At 40.5% G+C, this 18,948-nt stretch overlaps 1 protein-coding gene across 30 annotated transcripts in view; it reads right to left on the bottom strand.

Annotated features, from left to right (window-relative positions):
• The window catches only part of LOC308615945 (uncharacterized protein), a 639,507-nt gene that overhangs the window by 529,754 nt on the left and 90,805 nt on the right, over positions 1-18,948 (bottom strand). For 28 of the 30 annotated variants that reach the window (XR_014015644.1, XR_014015645.1, XR_014015648.1 and 25 more), the window contains one exon: positions 8,850-9,046. The exons of 1 other annotated variant lie outside the window; for it this stretch is intronic. Coding sequence is in view for 2 of the 29 variants with exons in the window: in XM_081231851.1 (XP_081087977.1) it covers positions 8,850-9,046 (197 nt within the window). In the remaining 27 variants the exon portion in view is untranslated. Of the gene's footprint in view, positions 1-8,849; positions 9,047-9,160; positions 9,229-18,948 lie in introns of all 30 variants that reach the window. One more of the 30 variants, XR_014015660.1, reaches the window with a different exon arrangement.

Here is an 18,948-nt window from a genome sequence, read left to right as displayed (position 1 = left end):
AACTGGGATTTCTGGTCTTTGAACCCTTGAAATTATATGCAAAACTGAATGTGTGTGTGTTTATGTGTTGAAAACCAAAGAGAGGGCAAATAAACCCCCAGGAGCCACTCCAAAGAGCAACAGCCACTTTCAAAACTCTCTTCCCTTAAAAGAGTGGGCATATGTATACATATAACTGATTTACTTTGCTGTACAGCAAGAAGCTAACACAACACTGTAAAGCAACTATACTCCAGTAAAAATTAATAAAAAATAAAAATAAAATTAAATAAAACAGGATAAACTTCCCCCAGAAAATGAATTAAAAATTGTAAGAAAAAAATTCCCTTCCCTTTCAGATGGACTCAATATCCATCATCCTACAGTGTATCCTACTAACATCTACAATAAAAGTAGCAACAAGTGTGTAACACACCAGAAAGTAAACAGCTATGCCAGACATAATGCTTATTAAGTCCAGCACTTTAGCACTGGAACTTTTTTTAATAAATATCTTCCCTGAAACCCAGTATGTAAAACAGATTTTCTAGACAAATAGGTTTTACAGGCAGTTTACATCTTCACTGATTTACAGAAAAGACTTCTCTTGTTTTGCAGAAAACCTGAAGCACCTGTGAGGGTCCCTAGAGTCACTTAGAAGACTGTTTACATTGCTAAGATACTGGTGAGCAGCCCTTTTGCAAATGCACATTCTCCAAACTCAGCTGCAGCTTATCTCCAGCTGGCTTCCTTTCCCTTCCCCACAAAGTCTGTCTCAAAATTCTTCACTCAAGTCCTACCTACTCCCCACACTCTTGTTCCCTGGAGAGCACATGGACTCCTTCACCAAGAGGGTCAAGCCCAAACGATGGAATTGCTGAGACTTCTTTCCTCTAACGCTCTATATCCCCACTCATTCTAAGCTCCTTCTCTATTATCTTGGTGTTTTCTCCACTTTAGGCATTCAAATATCACCTTCATAATTTTTGCCATATCATATTTTTGCCATATCTATACTAGTATTATTTAATAGTGTTCTTTATATCAATTCATTTTATTTACTTATATACATTTAAACTTTTTTCATTAATACTTTTTTACGGAAAACTTAAATATATACAGAAATAGAGAATAACATAAGGAGCCCCTATGTACTCATGAGCTTCAACAATTATCAATCCATAACCAGTCCATTTATACCAACCTGCGTCCCAAATATTTTGAATCAAATCCCAGTCATCATACCATTGCATCAATAAATACTTTAGCATTTGCCTCTGAAAGGTAAGGAATTTCTTTAGACATACTTTTTTCTAAAATCAGCAGATCAGTAAAAAGGGCAGGTACAAAAGTACGAAAGTATGTAGTCCAGAGAGAAAAAAGAGCATCCAAAGTGAGAGAAGGGACTAGAAATGAGAGAGATAGGCAGAGAAAAGTAGGGCAAAGGCTGGCCAGCAAAGACTCCAAAGACTGAGACCAGCCCCAGTGCCAGGAAAATGGTGGGTGTAGGTGAGCGTTCTGGTACATGAAGTACTGGTAAATCTGGGGTAAATGGGAGTTCGATTGGTGGGTGGGAAGTACATCCAGGAATAAGGAGTTGGGGAACCAGTTCAGGCCTAGAGACTGATATGGGGTGCTAGATGAGTGACCCTGCAATTGAAGAAACACCAAGGAGAACAGAGAGGGGATGGAGACAGCAAAGGAGAAGAAAGTGGGAGCTGATAGAACAGTGAGGCTGGGAAAGGCACAGCTGGGGACTGAGATTAAAATGGGATACTAGTTTGAGGGAGGGTTTGTTATTAGGAAATGTACGGTAAGCTGGTCTTGAAAAGGGACACTGGGAGGGTTAAGAGAAGCACAGTTGAGGACTGGGTGGGGACAAAGGGACGAAAGCTGTATATTGGATAGGGGCTAAGGAGAGGTATAGGGTATGTGACTGTCCACCCTTAAATGGGTCATGATCTTGGCCTGAGGCAAAAGAACTACACAACACCAATGAATTCCTATCTGTGAGACCCAGTGACCCTTAGCCCTCACTCTACTCATTTCTCTGCAGCATTTCACTCTCTTGATCACCATCTCCTTCCTTTGCATCTTTGAGTTCTATGCCCCTCAAATTTTCTGTCTTTAGATTCTCACTCTACCTCTCAAAATCCTTGAGTGGGTCTTCCTTCTCTTCTATCTGCCCTTCAGAGGCAACGTTCACCAGGGTTATGTACCTCCCGATCAACCTTATCCATTCCCACATCTGTATATTGGTTCCCAAATATACATCTCTAGCTCTACCTACGATCTTGAACCTGGGATCCAAATTACTAACTGCCTATTGTATAACTGTCATCACACTGATGTGCTACGGATATCTTAAATTCCATGTATTTGAGAACAAACTAAATTTTTTAGCCCCAGAAATCTATTCCTCCTTCCAGTTTCCTGACCTTAGTCACAGTATCTCTAATCACCCATTTGCTAAATGAGAAACCCTAGAGTCAGTTTTGAGTCCTTCCTCTCCTTCTCCACCTGGAGTAGCCATGTTTGTTGCCACCAGCATCTTGTGATCATTCATTCCAAATCTGAGAAATTCCTCAAACCCCCAAAAGTAGAAAAAGCAGAATGTCCCTTTCCCTGCCTCCCTTGCAGCCGGGATACAAGCTTTTGACCCAGTGAGGAAACCAGAGCTGTACAGTAGCACATTCATGAGGTTGAAGGTAGAGGTATGCAGTTTGGAGCAAGCAGTGGTGGAGGTTCTGGTATCCCATGCCCAGCATCAGAGTTTACCTGTGGTGTGATACACAGTGCCCAGTGGTGCCAACAGTGGACTCTTCACTATAGGAACCCCATGGTGTGGTGTGAGCATGGTTCCTGGCTGCATGGCCCCCAATTCTGACTCTTTGGATCTCTTGGAAATCTGTGACCTAGGAAATATCTTTCCATAATCCTTTTTCTACTTCAGTTAGCTGAGGGTATTCCTTTGCATGCAACTAAGAGTCCTGATACCTAAGTTGCTCCATTTTCCCCAAATCAGTTACTAAGCTTTATCTCCTAGACTTACAGAGTGTTAATCTAATGTTAAGTCCCTCCTTCCTATTCCCATTGCCTCTGTCTTGGTTCTGGCTTCATCAGCTGCCTAGACTCCAGGCCCCCGTGCTTCAGCACACCTTGCAATATATATACCTTTGCTCACATCTCCTATGGAACTCATCACTCCATCATCTGTACCTTAAAGATACCTCCATTATAGCACCAACCCCACTCCTTTGGAGTCGTTTGTTTAAATCATTGTCTTAGTCTATCAGGCAGCTATTTAAAAACATACCAAAGACTGGGAAGCTTATAAACAACAGAAATTTATTTCTCATAGTTCTGGTGGCTAGAACTCTGAGATCAAGGTGCCAGCATGGTTGGGCGAGGGCCCTCTTCTGGGTTGCAGGCTTCTCGTTATATCCTCACATGGTCCAAAGGCTGAAAGAGCTCTATGGATCTCTTTTAAAAGAGCACTAATCCCATTCAGAGGGTTGAAAATTTTAGAAAATACATGAACTCATGAAAAAATTCTGTTTTTACTGGACCTAGACTGTTTCCCCTCCCCCAACTTCTACCTTTTTTCATTTAGCAAAAGCCTACCTAGCTTTCAATATCCACCACAAATTGCACCCCTTTTACAAAGCCTTTCTTACTATACCCAGTCAGAATTGATCATTCTTTCCTCTGGATTCCCAAAGCTCTTTGCTGATAGCTGATAAAGAACTCATCACAAGGCTCATGACTTGATTTATAGTTATTTGCTTATTTATATGAGCATCTCTCTAATTAAACAAATATTTACTGAGGACAAGGACCTATAGTACTTTCCCTTATAATATACATAGTACCCATAACAGTTAATTTTGTGTCAACTTGGCTAGGCTACGGTACACAGATTTTTGGTCAAACACTAATCTATATGTTGCTGTGAAAGTATTTTTTAGATGAGATTAGTATTTAAATCAGTAAATTTTGAGAAAGGCAAATTACTTTCCATCATTTAGATGGGTCTCATCCAGTAAGTTGAAAATGTTGATAGAAAAAAGACTGACCTCCCCCAATGAAGAGGGAAGGCAGCCTCCAGACTGCCTCAGACTTGAGCTGCAACATCAACTCTTCTCTGGGTCTCCAACCTGTCGGCCTACCCTGCATATTTTGGACCTGCCATTCTCCATAATCCAATTCCTTAAAATAAATCTAAATAGATTATGGCCAGATAGATAGACAGATGGAAAGATAGACTGATCAATCTGTGAGTGTGTGTGTGTGAGAGAGAGAGAGAGGGAGAGACCTTGAACAGGTTTGAACTGTGAGGGTCCATTTATATGTGGAGTTTTCTCAATAAATCCATACTACAGTACTACACTATCTGTAGTTGGTTAGATGTGGGACCTTGGATATAAAGAGCCAACTGTAAAGTTATACATGGATTTTCGACTGTACAGGGGTCTGTGCTCCTACCCCGCCCCATGTTGTTCAAGGGTTAACTGTATAGATAGATAGATAGATACATACATACATACGTACATACATACATAAATAATCTACCTATATCTATATATATAAATGCTATATCATATATAGGATATCCTATTAATTCTGTTTGTCTGAGAACCCTGGTGAATACAGTATTTCTCCAGTGTGTGTCCTTCCATGGTAGGTGTTCAGTAACTGCTCCATGAATGGGTGAGCTGGAAGTGAACAGATGAAGTGAATAGGAGAAAATGAAAACTGCTGAAGAATGTGAGGCAATTGAGCACAGGGACGAGGAGAGTGGGGAAAGTCCTGGTGGGTGGGACACCATCCTGAGGGTGAATCCCATCTCTTCTCCAGTTTGCCTAGGCAAGGCCCAGGGCAGACACTGCCTGTTCAGTAATAAAAGCAGTATGTGAGGCCAGAGATTCTTTTGGCTGAATCTCTAAGAGACCAGGGTTCAGATAGGGTAACAGTAAAGAAAGTCTCCAGCAGTGAGTCAGTGCCCAGTAAATGCTGCTGCCTGACTAAAACAATGACACGATTCTTATCTAGGCTACACCTAAGTTCAGTGGCGGAGGCCAGCCATGACCCTCTGTCCTTTCGTACAGTGCTTCCCCTTTTGGCTCATCAAACCTGTTGTGATGCCTACATCTTCCTTCACACTTTCCCTGACAACGTTATTCCCAGAGCCCCTTATCTCTCAGAACCTTGCACCAGTTAGATGGCCTGTCAGCTCCTTTGAGTTTCCCAGCCTTGCCCAGCCAGGGCTGCGTTTAAAAGCCATCTCACTCTCTAGTCTCTGCAAATACAGGAACTGTGTAAGCAGGTTTTTTAAAGGGAAACTATAAAATGTGGACAGTAAATTATATTGCTGTTTTCCCCTCCCATTGAAAAATGGCAGGCTGCTAAGTGGTTTGGAGCTCAGTCAGAATTTCAGATTAAAGGGAGTCGAATCTAAACCTCACATTACTTCTAGAGCATGAAAAAGAAAGAAGCTTAAATAGTCCCCATAACTGACAGGGGAAAAGGGGGGTGACAGTCATTATTGCTATTTTTGTATTTGTAGATGGATGGAAGGTCTCTGGAGCTTTTTTAAGCCCAAGTATGCCCATTTTAAAGCAAACCAATTTAAGAAAATCCAGGGTAGCAAGACAGATGAATTGGAACGTAGTTCTTCGTATCACAAAAGAATTCTTCACTCCAAAAGCAATTAAGACAATCTCTATGATTATTAATGGCTTAAAAGTCTACCACAAATGGGTATCTAATGACCCATCAGAAAAGTATTTCCCTTACTGAAGGTCCTGGTAATTATTTAGAGACTATAATGAGCCATATCCATGTTGCATTATTTAAAACCTGTATTTACTGGAAGCCTAAACTGAGCAAAGGATTTCCTATACATATACAAATGGCCTATCTTGTCAGATTGAATTGCAAAAGGAAAATTAAAAGTAAATAAAGAATGTAACCTTAAGAATGAGATTACTTGAGATTCAAAATAATATCGTTATGCACTCATTTTTACACAGCATTAACTTTAAACAAAAGATTGAGTACCTAATATTATAGAAGCCTTGATTACACTATTTGTTCATTCCACAGATATATTTTGATTAACTAATACCTATAAGGAATGTGCTATTGCCTAAAGTGGATACAAAATGAAGGTGATGTTTTCCCTCCAAGAAAGTTGAAGAATGCCATTCATATGAACCACTGAAGAAATAAGGTCAAAAATTATAGAGTGCCATGTGAAAGAAACAGATTGTAAGCAAAACAAAAATGGGGAGACCAATATGGGCTGAAGTGGTGAGAGATATGAAACTTGAGCTAGCTGCCGAAGAAGAGGTAGATGAGAGGAGGAAAGGCAAGAATTTGCTGGCTCTTGGGTCCTATTGTTCAGGCTCTCCCTGTTCTCGGGATTCACACTGAAATGGTATACTACAACTCCACAGTGTCCAAGTGACATGCAAACCTGTTTTAATGATGAACCTAGTCTGTAACTCACGGAGCAGTTTTCCTTCTTCTCTCTTCATTAATCTGCCAGCACTAGCAGTTTTCTGCCACAAACGCTTAGCCAAGTGTTGACAGGAATGTAAGTGTTCCAACCTGTTCTCATCCTCATTACACCCTTATGATGTGTTCTATCTCTATAATAGATATCCTTAATACAACCCCTGACTCTAATGAATTCCCCTCCAATGGTTGGAAATTTTGTCCATGACCATCCCAGGGACAATAGGTGCTGTTTCATTACATTGTAGTAAGGTCACAGACTTGGAGAAAGATCTGCAGGTTAATTGCCCTAGAATTAAACCTTTAAGTCCCACAGCAGGGACAGAGGTAAGAATCATCTGGCACAAAGAGCACTCCCTCTCTGGCACCAGGCCAAGGGACTGAAGTGTGTGTGTATACACACACACATACACACACACACACACATTCATTTTATATATATATATATATATATATATATATATATACACACACACACACTATATATGTACTTTGCTATACATCTGAACCTAACACAACACTGTAAATCAACTATACGTCAATAGAAAATTTAAAAATCCAGGGCTAGAGGGTAGAAGGCAATCCACTTTGTATACCAAATATGCTAGTTATATTTCTAGATCATGATATCTTTTAGTTCCATAGATGGAACTAAAATTTACACTTTACACTTTAAAAATGTCTTTCCCTTACTTTATCTCATGTTCTAAATGCTTTCAAATAAAAGATGCTTCAAAACCAGAAAATATTAGTTTGCTTTATTGCGGTGTAATGTATATACAATGTAGAGCCCAAGTCTTAATGCATACCGCTCAATGAATGTAACCACCACTCAGGGTCATGATATATGGCATTTCCAGCTCAAAAGACTCTCTTGTGCTCCTCCTCTCAATAATTTTTTTCCTTCATAGCATTGAAGTTTTTTTTAATAAAAATTAAAATTAGAAACAATAACTCTCAGCTATGCTCAATCCACTGATGTTTGGGGAAGCTGATTTGATTCACTGATGTGCTTTCAAAGTTCCAAGAAATAGCGATGGAAAAGAAAAAAAAATTACCTGTATTCCTGGTTTACACCAAGAAAAAGTGTACTACCCCTCACATCAAACCCCAGCCTTTTGAAATCACTCACTAGGGATTTTTTTAAAAAATATTTTTAGAAGAATATCATATCTAAGAAATATTGACAATAGGAATAACAAGTACCAGAAGACAATTACTAGACTTTAAAAATTTTAAGTCAGAAATATACCCCAATATATAGCCATTACCAACATGTGAGGTCAGTGCAAAGAGGATAAAGGGAGTTGAGCAAAGTGGACACCTTGCCTGGCTATTTTTTGGTGACGTCTTTTGCTACCTTTTATGCTTTAACTTTATCTCACTTAGCATGGACATAAGATACTGGCATAGATGTCACTGAGGGCAAGAATCAGAAGCAAAAAGCAATTCCTAGAAAAGGGAACATCACACCTTCCTGAGAAAGTTAGACTGGGTTATTTCAGGAAACTATAGACCTACGACTATTTAAATAGTTAAGCAGGTGGCTTTTTTCCCCTGCAGGCCACATAATACAAACCACAGACGAGAAATATCACTGGTAAAAATCAGGCAAAATGAAGAGAAGTTTCACAAGTGCAATAAACTATAGACAGAACCGGGAGACTTCACCACAATAACTACCGCCATGGTCAGGGTTTGAAGCACATTCTGTAATTAGTGAAGGTTAAAGTTTTTCAATTTAATTATCATCTATTTACTGAAAATACAAGACTGAAATCTTTATGAGAGCCGCAATTACATACTTTTGCCCATCTCTCAACAGCTGTCTGCAGTACTCTAATGCCAACTTTATTTACAACATGATATAACCAAAATTAGCTTTGAGTAAAGAAACTTAGATACAAGCTTAAGACTCTCCCTGGGTTTATGAGGGTCTGTAACTTTCTCCACTCCCTGACATAACCTCTATTCAACATTCACTATTGTCCATGGCAACAAGAGGCAAGGACACCAAGCCTGGCTTCCAATTACCACCTGGTCAATAGCATTAAGAAATACTAGAGTCAAAGCAGAAAAAACTATTGTCCCTTTGCTACCATTTTCTTTCTCATTCTCATGGTCAATAGGACACACAAATCTATGTCACTTAAAATTCCTTAACAGCTAATCCATCCCAAAAAAGTTAACAAGTAAAATTACTCCCCTCTCTCCATCAGAGGATAAACCACAATGACCAGTAGGTAATTACATGTAAACTTATGAATGGATCATGTACTGCTTGGGAGCCCCTTACGCACAGTCTCACATACTCAGTTCAGATGTATTGGGAGCCTCCAGCAAACACCTACCATCTTGTGTTCCAAAAGCCTTTAGGGCTTCCCTGGTGGCGCAGTGGTTGAGAGTCCGCCTGCCGATGCAGGAGACACAGGTTCGTGCCCCAGTCCAGGAAGGTCCGGCTAGGCCTGTGAGCCATGGCTGCTGAGCCTGCGCGTCCGGAGCCTGTGCTCCGCAACGGGAGAGACCACAACAGTGAGAGGCCAGCGTACTGCAAAAAAAAAAAAAAAAAGCCTTTAGAACAGCATAGTATAGTAGAAGGCAGAATGATGAACCTCCAATTCCAACCTCAGTGCTAACTACTTGTATGAAATTAGCAACATACCTCACTTCTCTGTGCTTCAGTTTCTCATCTGTAACTTGAGAATGACATGTAGCCACCTCCCAGGGTTGCTAAAAGGATTAAATAAAGTAAGGCATGTAAAGTGCCTACTGCAGCCCCCAACTAAATAAGACCACACATCAGGATTGTATATTGCAGTACAGTTGTGTGTACTTCATATAGAGTCTCTGATCTTTGCTGATCTACCCGAATAAGACATGGTATGACTTGCGTTTCCTGGGAAATGGACTCTGAGATGGCTGTTGCTATGCAGGAGAGTTCTTGAGAAATGCACTCAGGATCAACAATTACAGAGGAGTAAAGTAAATAGGAATGGGCATAGTTGAACTATATTGCAGTTGTAACAAAGGACTCAGCTAATCCCACAGGGTTCTCTGAAGCTGGGATGGTCCTTCTGAGTTGTACCACTTGAGTCAAGGGACTGAGTTTTATAACCCCACAGTGACCAGTCATTCAACACAGGCCATTTCCCAGGGAGAGGCATAATATTGAGGTGGCTCCCTTCAGCTGAAAGTAATGTCCAGACAGGGATTCAGCTGAGAACTATCAGCCATCAATAGTCCAGCAACTGAGTGCCTCAGTCTTGAAGAGAAGAATCTCAGCAGTGCCCCACATCCACTACAGCCCAGTACTTGTGCCACTTGTATCCACTGGCTTCATATGATATGCTCTAGGGAAAATCCTCCAAGATGCTGATTGGTCTCTTTTTTCTGAGGATGCTGAAAGAGGTTAGTGGGACAAACTCACTGCAGCTGGTCTTGAGGCTGTCATTGTATCCCTCCTCTATTACCCATTCTAGATTCTTCTTACCCTCAACTAGCAGCTCTTCTGGTATAGGTTGTTTAATTTATGGGGTGACTCAGACCTCATCCCTGAAGGGACTGAGTTCCTAGTCATCATGCCTTTCTCAGGCCATGACTGATATATTTTTCCATTGACTTTTAAAATTGGGCAACAAGTACTAAAAATTCCCCCAATGGATCACCTAAGGGCCAAACAGATTTTTCCAGACCTTACTAATGTAGCAGCAGGGTCAATTACTCCTGCCAGGGGGTCGACTCCTTTTCGTGACTGCCGGTCTCTTGGCCTGAGGAATCTGAAGTGATGGAGTTTCAGCATAGCTTAAAGCTTAACAGTATGTAATACTGTTCTTTGATGGAAGTGCTCCTCTTCTGGGAAACAGGACCTCTAAACCCATAAATCCCAGAGTTGTGGGGACAAGAAGCCCAAATTCCCCACTGAGTAGGCCACTGAGACAGGTGGTAAATGAGGCTGTTCCTACTTCCAACCGTTGGTCCCTGGGTCCATGTATTCTGCCTCTTAGACACATGGAACTATATAATGATGGTTGACTGAGGGGACATACTGCACTTACACCCCATCTTTAAAGGTTATCATCTCTAAGCTGGCACCTCAATAGTGCTTTCACAGGGTCATTCTATCACTCTACTAGGCAAGCAGCTTCTTGATGGTGTGGTATTTAATAAGGTTAGAGAATCCTATGATCATGTACCCACTTCCACACATCCTTTGCTGTAGATAGGGTACCTTGGTTTAATACAGTGTCATGCAAACCCTCTGCTGGTGAACCAAACACTCTCTAGCTCCAGGATAGTGGTGTCAATTGACGTCCTGCAGGAAGGTAAGGCAAACCCATACCCAGAACATATGCTGATTCCAGGGTGAAAAGAGTTCAATGTAATTAAGCTGTCACCAACTACTGGTAGGTATTCTTGAGGGATGGTGCCATACAGGGGACTCAGCATTGGTCTCTGCTATAAACTGAATGCTTTCGTCCCCCCAGTATTCATATGTTGAAACCCTACCCCCACCCACGTGATATTAGAAGGTTTGATGATATTAGGTAACTAGGATTAGATGAGGTCATGAGAGTGGAGCCCTCATGAATGGGATTCGTGCCCATATAAGATTCACAAGAGCACTTGCTTCCCTCCTCTGCTCCCCGCCATGTAAGGATACAATGAGAAGCTGGCAGTCTGCAACCTGGGAGAGGGCCCTCACCAGAACTTGACTATGCTGACATCCTGATCTCAGATCTCCAACATCCAGAACTGTGAGAAATAAATTTCTGTTGTTTATAAGTGACCAAGTCCATGGCACTTTGTTATAACATCCTGAACTAAGACAGTATTATTGCTGGAATTTGGCCATTCAGCAGCTGCAGTAACTAAATGAACATTGTAAAAGAGAGCTCATGCTGTTGGGCCCATGTGTAGCCTCCATCACAGCCATCATGGCTATTCCACTTACGTTCCTGTTATGTCAGCATTGAGATGACCAAAGACAGAGGCTGGCTAACATCAGCTAAGTCATTTTGAGACTGGCTGAGGCCTGGGACCTGGGACCCTTTACTGGAGCACTTGCACCTGGACAAACATCTCCTTGAGCAACAGAATACAAAGAAACTATAAGAGACTAAAAATAACTGCATGCATGTGAAGTTGGGGCAAATTATGAGCAATAAGGTACAAAAAGGCCAAAACCCAACTGCCACTTCTGAGGTGCCAAGAGCAAAATCAGGGTTCTGCACATGATCCCTGCACACAGCACCACCAAGGAGGTGCAAGCAAGGGAACCTGTTTCTTGTTCTCACTCCCTCATGCTGGAGCATGAGTCCCAATAAAGCCTTGCCTGAATTTCTCATCTGGCCTCTTAGCAATTTCTGTTGATTAAAGAGTCCAAGGACCCAGGTTGGTAACAATTTGGTCTACTTGGTTGTTTAGTGCCCCTTCCACTATGTATGCTCTCTGGTGGAGATTAACATGTGATATAAATATCTTCACACTATGCCCACTCCCATGTGTCCATCTATATGCTCCTCTCCAGACCTCCTTATCCTCTATCTTCTAATCTTTCTCCTTCCAGTCCCCTAGCTAACCAGATAAACCATTTTCCACAGTCTATGAGTTTATAAATATTCTTACTTCAGGCTACTTCTCTTTCTACACACCATTGCCAGCCATCTGCACTAACCAAGGTCCAAAATCCCACTTTAGAGCAGCTTCCTCAGAGCACTTCTGTTACCAAATCTCTTAGGTCTGTTTCCCTCGGAAACAGATTCTGAAGGAAATTTGAGTGCAGAAAGTTCATTGAGGAAGATCCTTGGATCCACGCGTTTGGGGGCGTAGCTGTGGACAGAGAGAAGAGTTGAACTTCAGTGCAGTCGCAACAAAGGATTCAGCTGTCACACTGAATCTCTGGAGCTGGGATGGCCCTTCCTCAAAGCAAAGAGACTGAGCCTTTAGTCCCCTGCCTGACCAGTCATTGTATGTAGGCTGCCCCTGGGAAGGTGGTATGATTTGTGTGAGATATACCTTGGCCTGAGGGCAATTCCCAGAGAGGGATTTAGCTCAGGGCCTTCAGCTTCAACTTTCCCAGTTACTAGGGGAATTAGTGACTTGGTTCTGAAGGGGAGATCTAGGTAGTACACCACAGCATCCACTATGTAGTATAAACCCTACATTACACATACACACCTTTATTTTTTTAATGAGACCTAGGATAAGGTCAAGTAACAATGCATTTTTTGCTAGATACTTCTAAAAAAAATAATGCTCCCCACCCTTCAAAATGCTTAAGACTATTCTTTTACTACAAGGAAAGTGCACAAATGATTTATAATAAATCAAGGACAAGGTCAAGAATTTAGGTGCTCTTGATACAATGAAACCATAACATAACATCTAACATAGATAAATGTCAGATCAAAATATTTAATTGCACAAACATAGACAAGAGGAGACCTGATAGGATAACATTTCACACAGAAGACAGGGGAGTTAGTTGCTCCCAAGCTTAATATGTGTCAAGAGTATAAGGGCAACTACCAAGAAAGCAAATGTATTTAGTCTCTATTAATAGAAATGTAGTTGCTAGCAGATGTTATGGTTCTGCCATATGTTCCATAATGGACAACCACATCTGGAGAGATACTCAGTTCTCAACCTCACATTTTAAAAGACACAGTTCAAAACCAGACTGAGTCCTAAGAATAGCAATCAGAGGTCTGAAAATAATGCCCTATGGAGAAAAGCTGAAGGGTATGGGAGTGGTTACTCCAGAAAGAAGAGGCCTCCATAAGGAGGAAGGCAGTCGATTGAATATATTGGGTCTGGGTTTTTCCAGAAAGAAGGACTAGGATTTGTGGGTATAAATTACAGGGAACAGATTTCAACTCAATATAATGAAAAATTTTCAAGCAATTAGAACGGTTCAACACCAGAACCAGCAGTGATTGGCCCTACCCTGAAAGTATCCAAGTCAAGGCTCCCCTCAGGGATGCTGGGAGCCCCCCTACCCTGCACCAAAACATACACTTTAAAATCGTATTTTTCTAAGGTCAGGGGTTAAGAACTATGACCATACCAGGCCAGAGAAGAAGTAAATTTCAAAAAAAGAGGCTAATTTTCCTTTACTCCTCCTTACACACACACACACACACACACACACACACACACACACACACACATAACTCTTCCAAGCTCAGCAAGAGGGCAGGAATCCTGCTTCTATTATTCCCCTTGCCAAGAGGACAGAATCATGGATAAATAACATCTGAAAGATGAAATGGCTAACAGTTCATTAACAAACCAATATAACTCAGATGTTTTATATCTCTTATCTAGATATGCCTATCCCTACTCTTTCTTAAGAACTCCCCAATAAAACTAGTCATTGTGTGAACTCAAGTAAATTGTCACCTCCTTGGGGCCCAGTTCCCCATTTGGGAATAAATACAGGAGTTGGGGCTAAGTAATGCCTCAATCTCTTTCAGCCCAAGCAGTCTCATAGCCCAAGGGAAGGAGTATTGTTTTTATTAAGAATGACTTAAAAGTTATTAGTTATCCAGAAGCAACTTCTTTTTTTTTTTTGGCTACACAAAGTAGTCATAGAAGATCTGTTTGTTGTTAAAATCTATGACTTAGTAAAACACCTGCAAGAGCCCAAAAGATAAAGAACTCCCAGAAAGAAATATCTCTAGAATAATCAGAGATGTTTGTTTGGTTTGGTTTTTCACTCATTTTTATTTTTTCCTGTGAGTTCACAGAAAAGTTTCAAAAATCAACTGCTCTACATTAGGTATACATGACTAGGGGAAGTCAGCTGACTTTAGGAACTCTGTGTGAAAAAGAATATCCACCTAAAAATGATGCTATTTTTAAAAAAAAGAGAGGACATTGGGAAACTTTTTGGGGGGGGGTAGAAAACATTGTAGAATACTATTAAGATAGGTACAGAACTGACTGGGATTTTTTTAAGGACAGGTATGTTATGTTACACATGTGTTTCAGGAGATTTGTATAATATTTTAAAAGTTTATCATCTTATATTTGAATCAAAGTTCAACAAAAGAATTAAAATATATATTATATGATGTTATTAAAATTATTTAAAATATAATCAAGGTATTATTAAATAACTTTTCATCTGAATCCAAAAAAGGGAAAAAAGGGAATTCCCTGGTGGTCCAGTGGTTAGGAGTCCACGCTTTCACTGCTGAGGGCCTGGGTTCGATCTCTGGTAGGGGAACTAAGATCCCACAAGCCATGCAGCACGGCCGAAAAAGGTAAAAAATGTATTTTCTTTTCTTTCCATCTAGGAGCTGCATTCTAGTTAGCAGAGTGAGGAGCTGACTAGAAGGTGTACCTTGGACGGTAATAAAAGGCACATCCCTCCTTAAACATGTACCTCAAATCTAACACAGATCTGAAATATTTATATTTGTCATTACCGTGTGTTCTGGTACTCTGGTCACTGCTAAAATACAGTATACTCTCTGAAAGAACAACACAATTTAGTAACATTTATTTTGGGATAATCAACTAATCAAGATTAGTCATCTTAAATGCTAGTCACAAGCAGCATTAAAAGTAAGTGTAATCTTAATCTATATTAATAGAAGTGTAATTTCATAATGAAGAAAATAAAGCCCAGGGAAAGAAAACATCAGTATAATCTGGGAGAGGCGTGGGAGTAAAGAAGGTGAAAGAAGGTCAGAAGGTGGAGGTGTCCAGATGGGAGGACCTAGTGAAGGAGCAGCAAAATGGGAGAGGGTGTGGGAATTCTGGAGGTAGCACTGAGTTTCTGGGCCTTGGTGCTGAGGAAAAAGATGCGTGACTTGAAGGATGGGTCATGCACCCAAATTTAAATGAGGAATTAGCTAATGTTTGTGAAGTGCTTTGCCCTTTACAAAGTACTTTCATATTGTTGATAGTATTTAATCCATCCACCATCCGAGTTGGCATCTATCTATTATTCTCATCTTAAAGGTAGAAACCAAAGCTGAGATGAAATGATTTGCCCTGATTCACATGAGGTCTTTTAATTCCAATCTCACACACTCATCACACACCAGAGAGCAGCTTCAAGATGGTTTTTGGTTTATTTTACCAACTTTGCAGATATTAGATGGAAAATGGACTAGTTAAAAATAAATAGTACTGAATATACCACACTTTATACACTTCAAAGTGCTTTCACAGTCTGTTGTTTGCTCCTCGGGAACTGTTATCTCCATTTTATAGATTTAGGAAATTGTGACATAGAATAACTCAAAATTCTATAAGAAAGCATTGATGTTGAACTACAAGTAAAGTCCACCAAGTCTGGCTTTTCCTATGCTACCATGCTGGATCCCTTTCCTGGTGAGTGGTCTTTGCAAAGCTGATATCAGGTTGAGTGAGACCATGATGAATGAGACTTACAGAAAAGAAGACTGGAAGGAGAAGCAAAATATTCACAGGACACACAGAAATCGAATAGGATTCCATATTCAGAAGTTACATTAAACTGGTTTGAAAAAACCTACAAGTTAAAATATTAATAGCAACAACAATAATAAGTGCTTTGGAAAGGAAAAAACAAGGTCTGTGCTAAAAATCACCACACAGCTCTCCTATAACTGTTGCCCACACCACCAAGAAATGTAACATCAAAAATCAACATACATTAAAAATAAACCACAGGGCTTCCTTGGTGGCACAGTGGTTGAGAGTCCGCCTGCCAATGCAGGGGACACGGGTTCGTGCCCCGGTCTGGGAAGATCCCACATGCCGTGGAGCGGCTGGGCCCGTGAGCCATGGCCACTGAGCCATGGCCACTGAGCCTGCGCGTCCGGAGCCTGTGCTCCACAACGGGAGAGGCCACAACAGTGAGAGGCCTGCGTACTGCAATAAATAAATAAATAAACAACAACAACTGAATAGATAAGAGGCATGATGATCCCCATCTGAGCTGCCAAAATAATTGTGTCTAGTTTTTCTAAAGCTGTACTGCAGGGGGGAAGGCATCTTGATATCACAGATGGGGGAAATGATTTTACTGACTAAGCTCATCATATATGTGGTAGACAATCAGCAGGTATTTTACTTTTATAGGGCAGTGGGTAAACATTCCCAGGAAAACTGAATAACATTTGAATAAGATTTCATTTATTGCAGCTGACATATTTCCTTTATTGAGCTCCCTGTTCTGTACTATTTCATCTTCAATAACAGATGAAAATGTATTTGTGAAAAGTCATAAGTGATACTAATATTCTGCTGATACTCTTCTTCAAGACGAAGACTGCTTATGTCATGTTGCAGTTGGTTTACTGATTTTAAAAACTGCAAAATAAAGACCTGAGAAATAATTTGCTCAGCAATTCCTGACCTCAATTTAGTAATGCAGTTTTCTACCCATCTCACACCAGGATATCTGCAATTATTCCAAAGCCTATTATGGAATTTTTCCAAAAGTCTCAAAATAAACCAAAAAAAAAAGAAGTTGAAAAACTTTTAGGAGATAAGGTGGCAAAAGAGCGTCACAAAATTGCATTTAAGTAATGAATACAAGTCTAAAAAGAAATCTGGAGATCAATTAGATCACAAGTCTAAAAAGAAATCTGGAGATCAATTAGACCAGTGGTTCTCAACCTTGGCTGAACAGTAGAATCCACTGGGAGTTTTTTTTTAAACACCTCAGATGACTTACATCAGAATCTTTGGGAGTAGGACATAGGTATGAGTATTTTTTTCAGGTTCCCCAGGAGATTTCAATGTACAGTCAAGGTTGGAAACAACTGGAATAGAACCATTAAAAGACTAAATCCTTCAAATGGTGCTATCTTCTGTTAGGCTTAAGCAGGGTGGTGGGGGGATTATGTTAAACAAAGTGAGAGCTGGCTGAATCACTGCCTAACTCCATGCCTAAGGCAAGTCTTCAATTCTATGAGTCTCCAAACTTCCTCAAAGGGCCTGCCATGAAGAAGAAACTAAATGAGAGAACACGTGAAAGCACCTAGCCCACTACTTGCTACATAAAAGCACTGAATAAATCTCCCTTTCCTCCCCTTCCATCCCTCCAAGGGTTTTAGGTAAACACTACTTCTGACCAAATGGATTATAGACTAATAGATCTAAACACAGGGCAGAACTGTTCCCAAAGAATTTTTCAAATTTATTTCTTTTGATTTTTGGTTGAGTTGGGTCTTTGTTGCTGCACGCAGGCTTTCTCTAGTTGCGCTGAGCGGGGGATACTCTTCGTTGTGGTGCGCGGGCTTCTCATAGCAGTGGCTTCTCTTGTTGCTGAACACGGGCTCTAGGCATGCGGGCTTCAGTAGTTGTGGCATGCAGGCTCAGTAGTTGTGGCTCGCGGTCTCTAGAGCACAGGCTCGGTAGTTGTGGCACATGGGCTTAGTTGCTCTGCGGCATGTGGGATCCTCCCAGACCAGGGCTCAAACCCGTGTCTCCTGCATTGGCAGGCGGATTCTTAACCACTGCGCCACCAGGGAAGCCCCTCCCAAAGAATTTTTAGGCAAATACAATTACAGCCATTCTTTGGCCAATAATGGAAAAGAAATATGCAGAGTCTTCAATTCACTAATGACCCTCATGCCAAAAGCCCATGTAAAAATTGGTTGGTTGAAGCAAAAATGAGATGTCATATTTTGCCAGTTAGCTAAACCAAAAGATTTGATAATCACCAGTGTTGGCAAGAATGTTAGCTAAACCAAAAGATTTGATAATCACCAGTGTTGGCAAGAATGTGGAAAAAGAAGGTTGTGGAAATGTAAATTAATACAACCTTTTTTGGAGAGCAATTTGACAGTATCTATCAAAAATTTAAATGTACATACCTTCCATCTAACTAATCTGTTTCTGGACATCTATCCTAGAGACATACCTGCACATAACTACACAAAGAGATATTATTATGTTTTTGTTTTGTTTTTCTTTCACGGAATTTATGACTTTGTCAAATTCTTTGTTTGTAGTCCATCTTCATACTAGAAGGTAAAGCCCTGTGGGAAGAGGTTCTTCAGCCTTCTTCACCAAGCGAGAAGGGCCGGGCTTGCCAACAGGGCCCATGTTATGCTCATATTTGCTGCCCACAATGTCATGCTGCTAGAAATATACATTTCTTTGGTTTCCAATGCACTATCTCAATCAATCGATTCATGGCTCTCTTCATTTTATTTACTTTATTTTAAATGATATATAAACACTCATGAATACCCCCATCGAACCTAAACAATGATATTAACAATAACTAATATCTATTTATATGCTCTCCCCATGACGTCCTCTGTGTGCCCCCCACCCTCACCACTTCAGGGGTAACCAACCACTATCCTGAACCTTGTGTTTATTATTCCTTAGCTTGTTTTTCAATGTTACAAAAATGGTATTGTACTATATATAGTTTTCTGTGATTTTCTTTTTTCACTAACATTTTGTGACAGATTCATCCAAGTGTCATGTATATTT

The sequence above is a fragment of the Mesoplodon bidens genome, assembly GCF_964165515.1.
Source record: "Mesoplodon bidens genome assembly, chromosome: 4".
Lineage (NCBI taxonomy): Eukaryota > Metazoa > Chordata > Mammalia > Artiodactyla > Ziphiidae > Mesoplodon > Mesoplodon bidens.
Note: the sequence above shows the minus strand (reverse complement) of the source record. Positions and strands in the feature narration are given on the sequence as shown.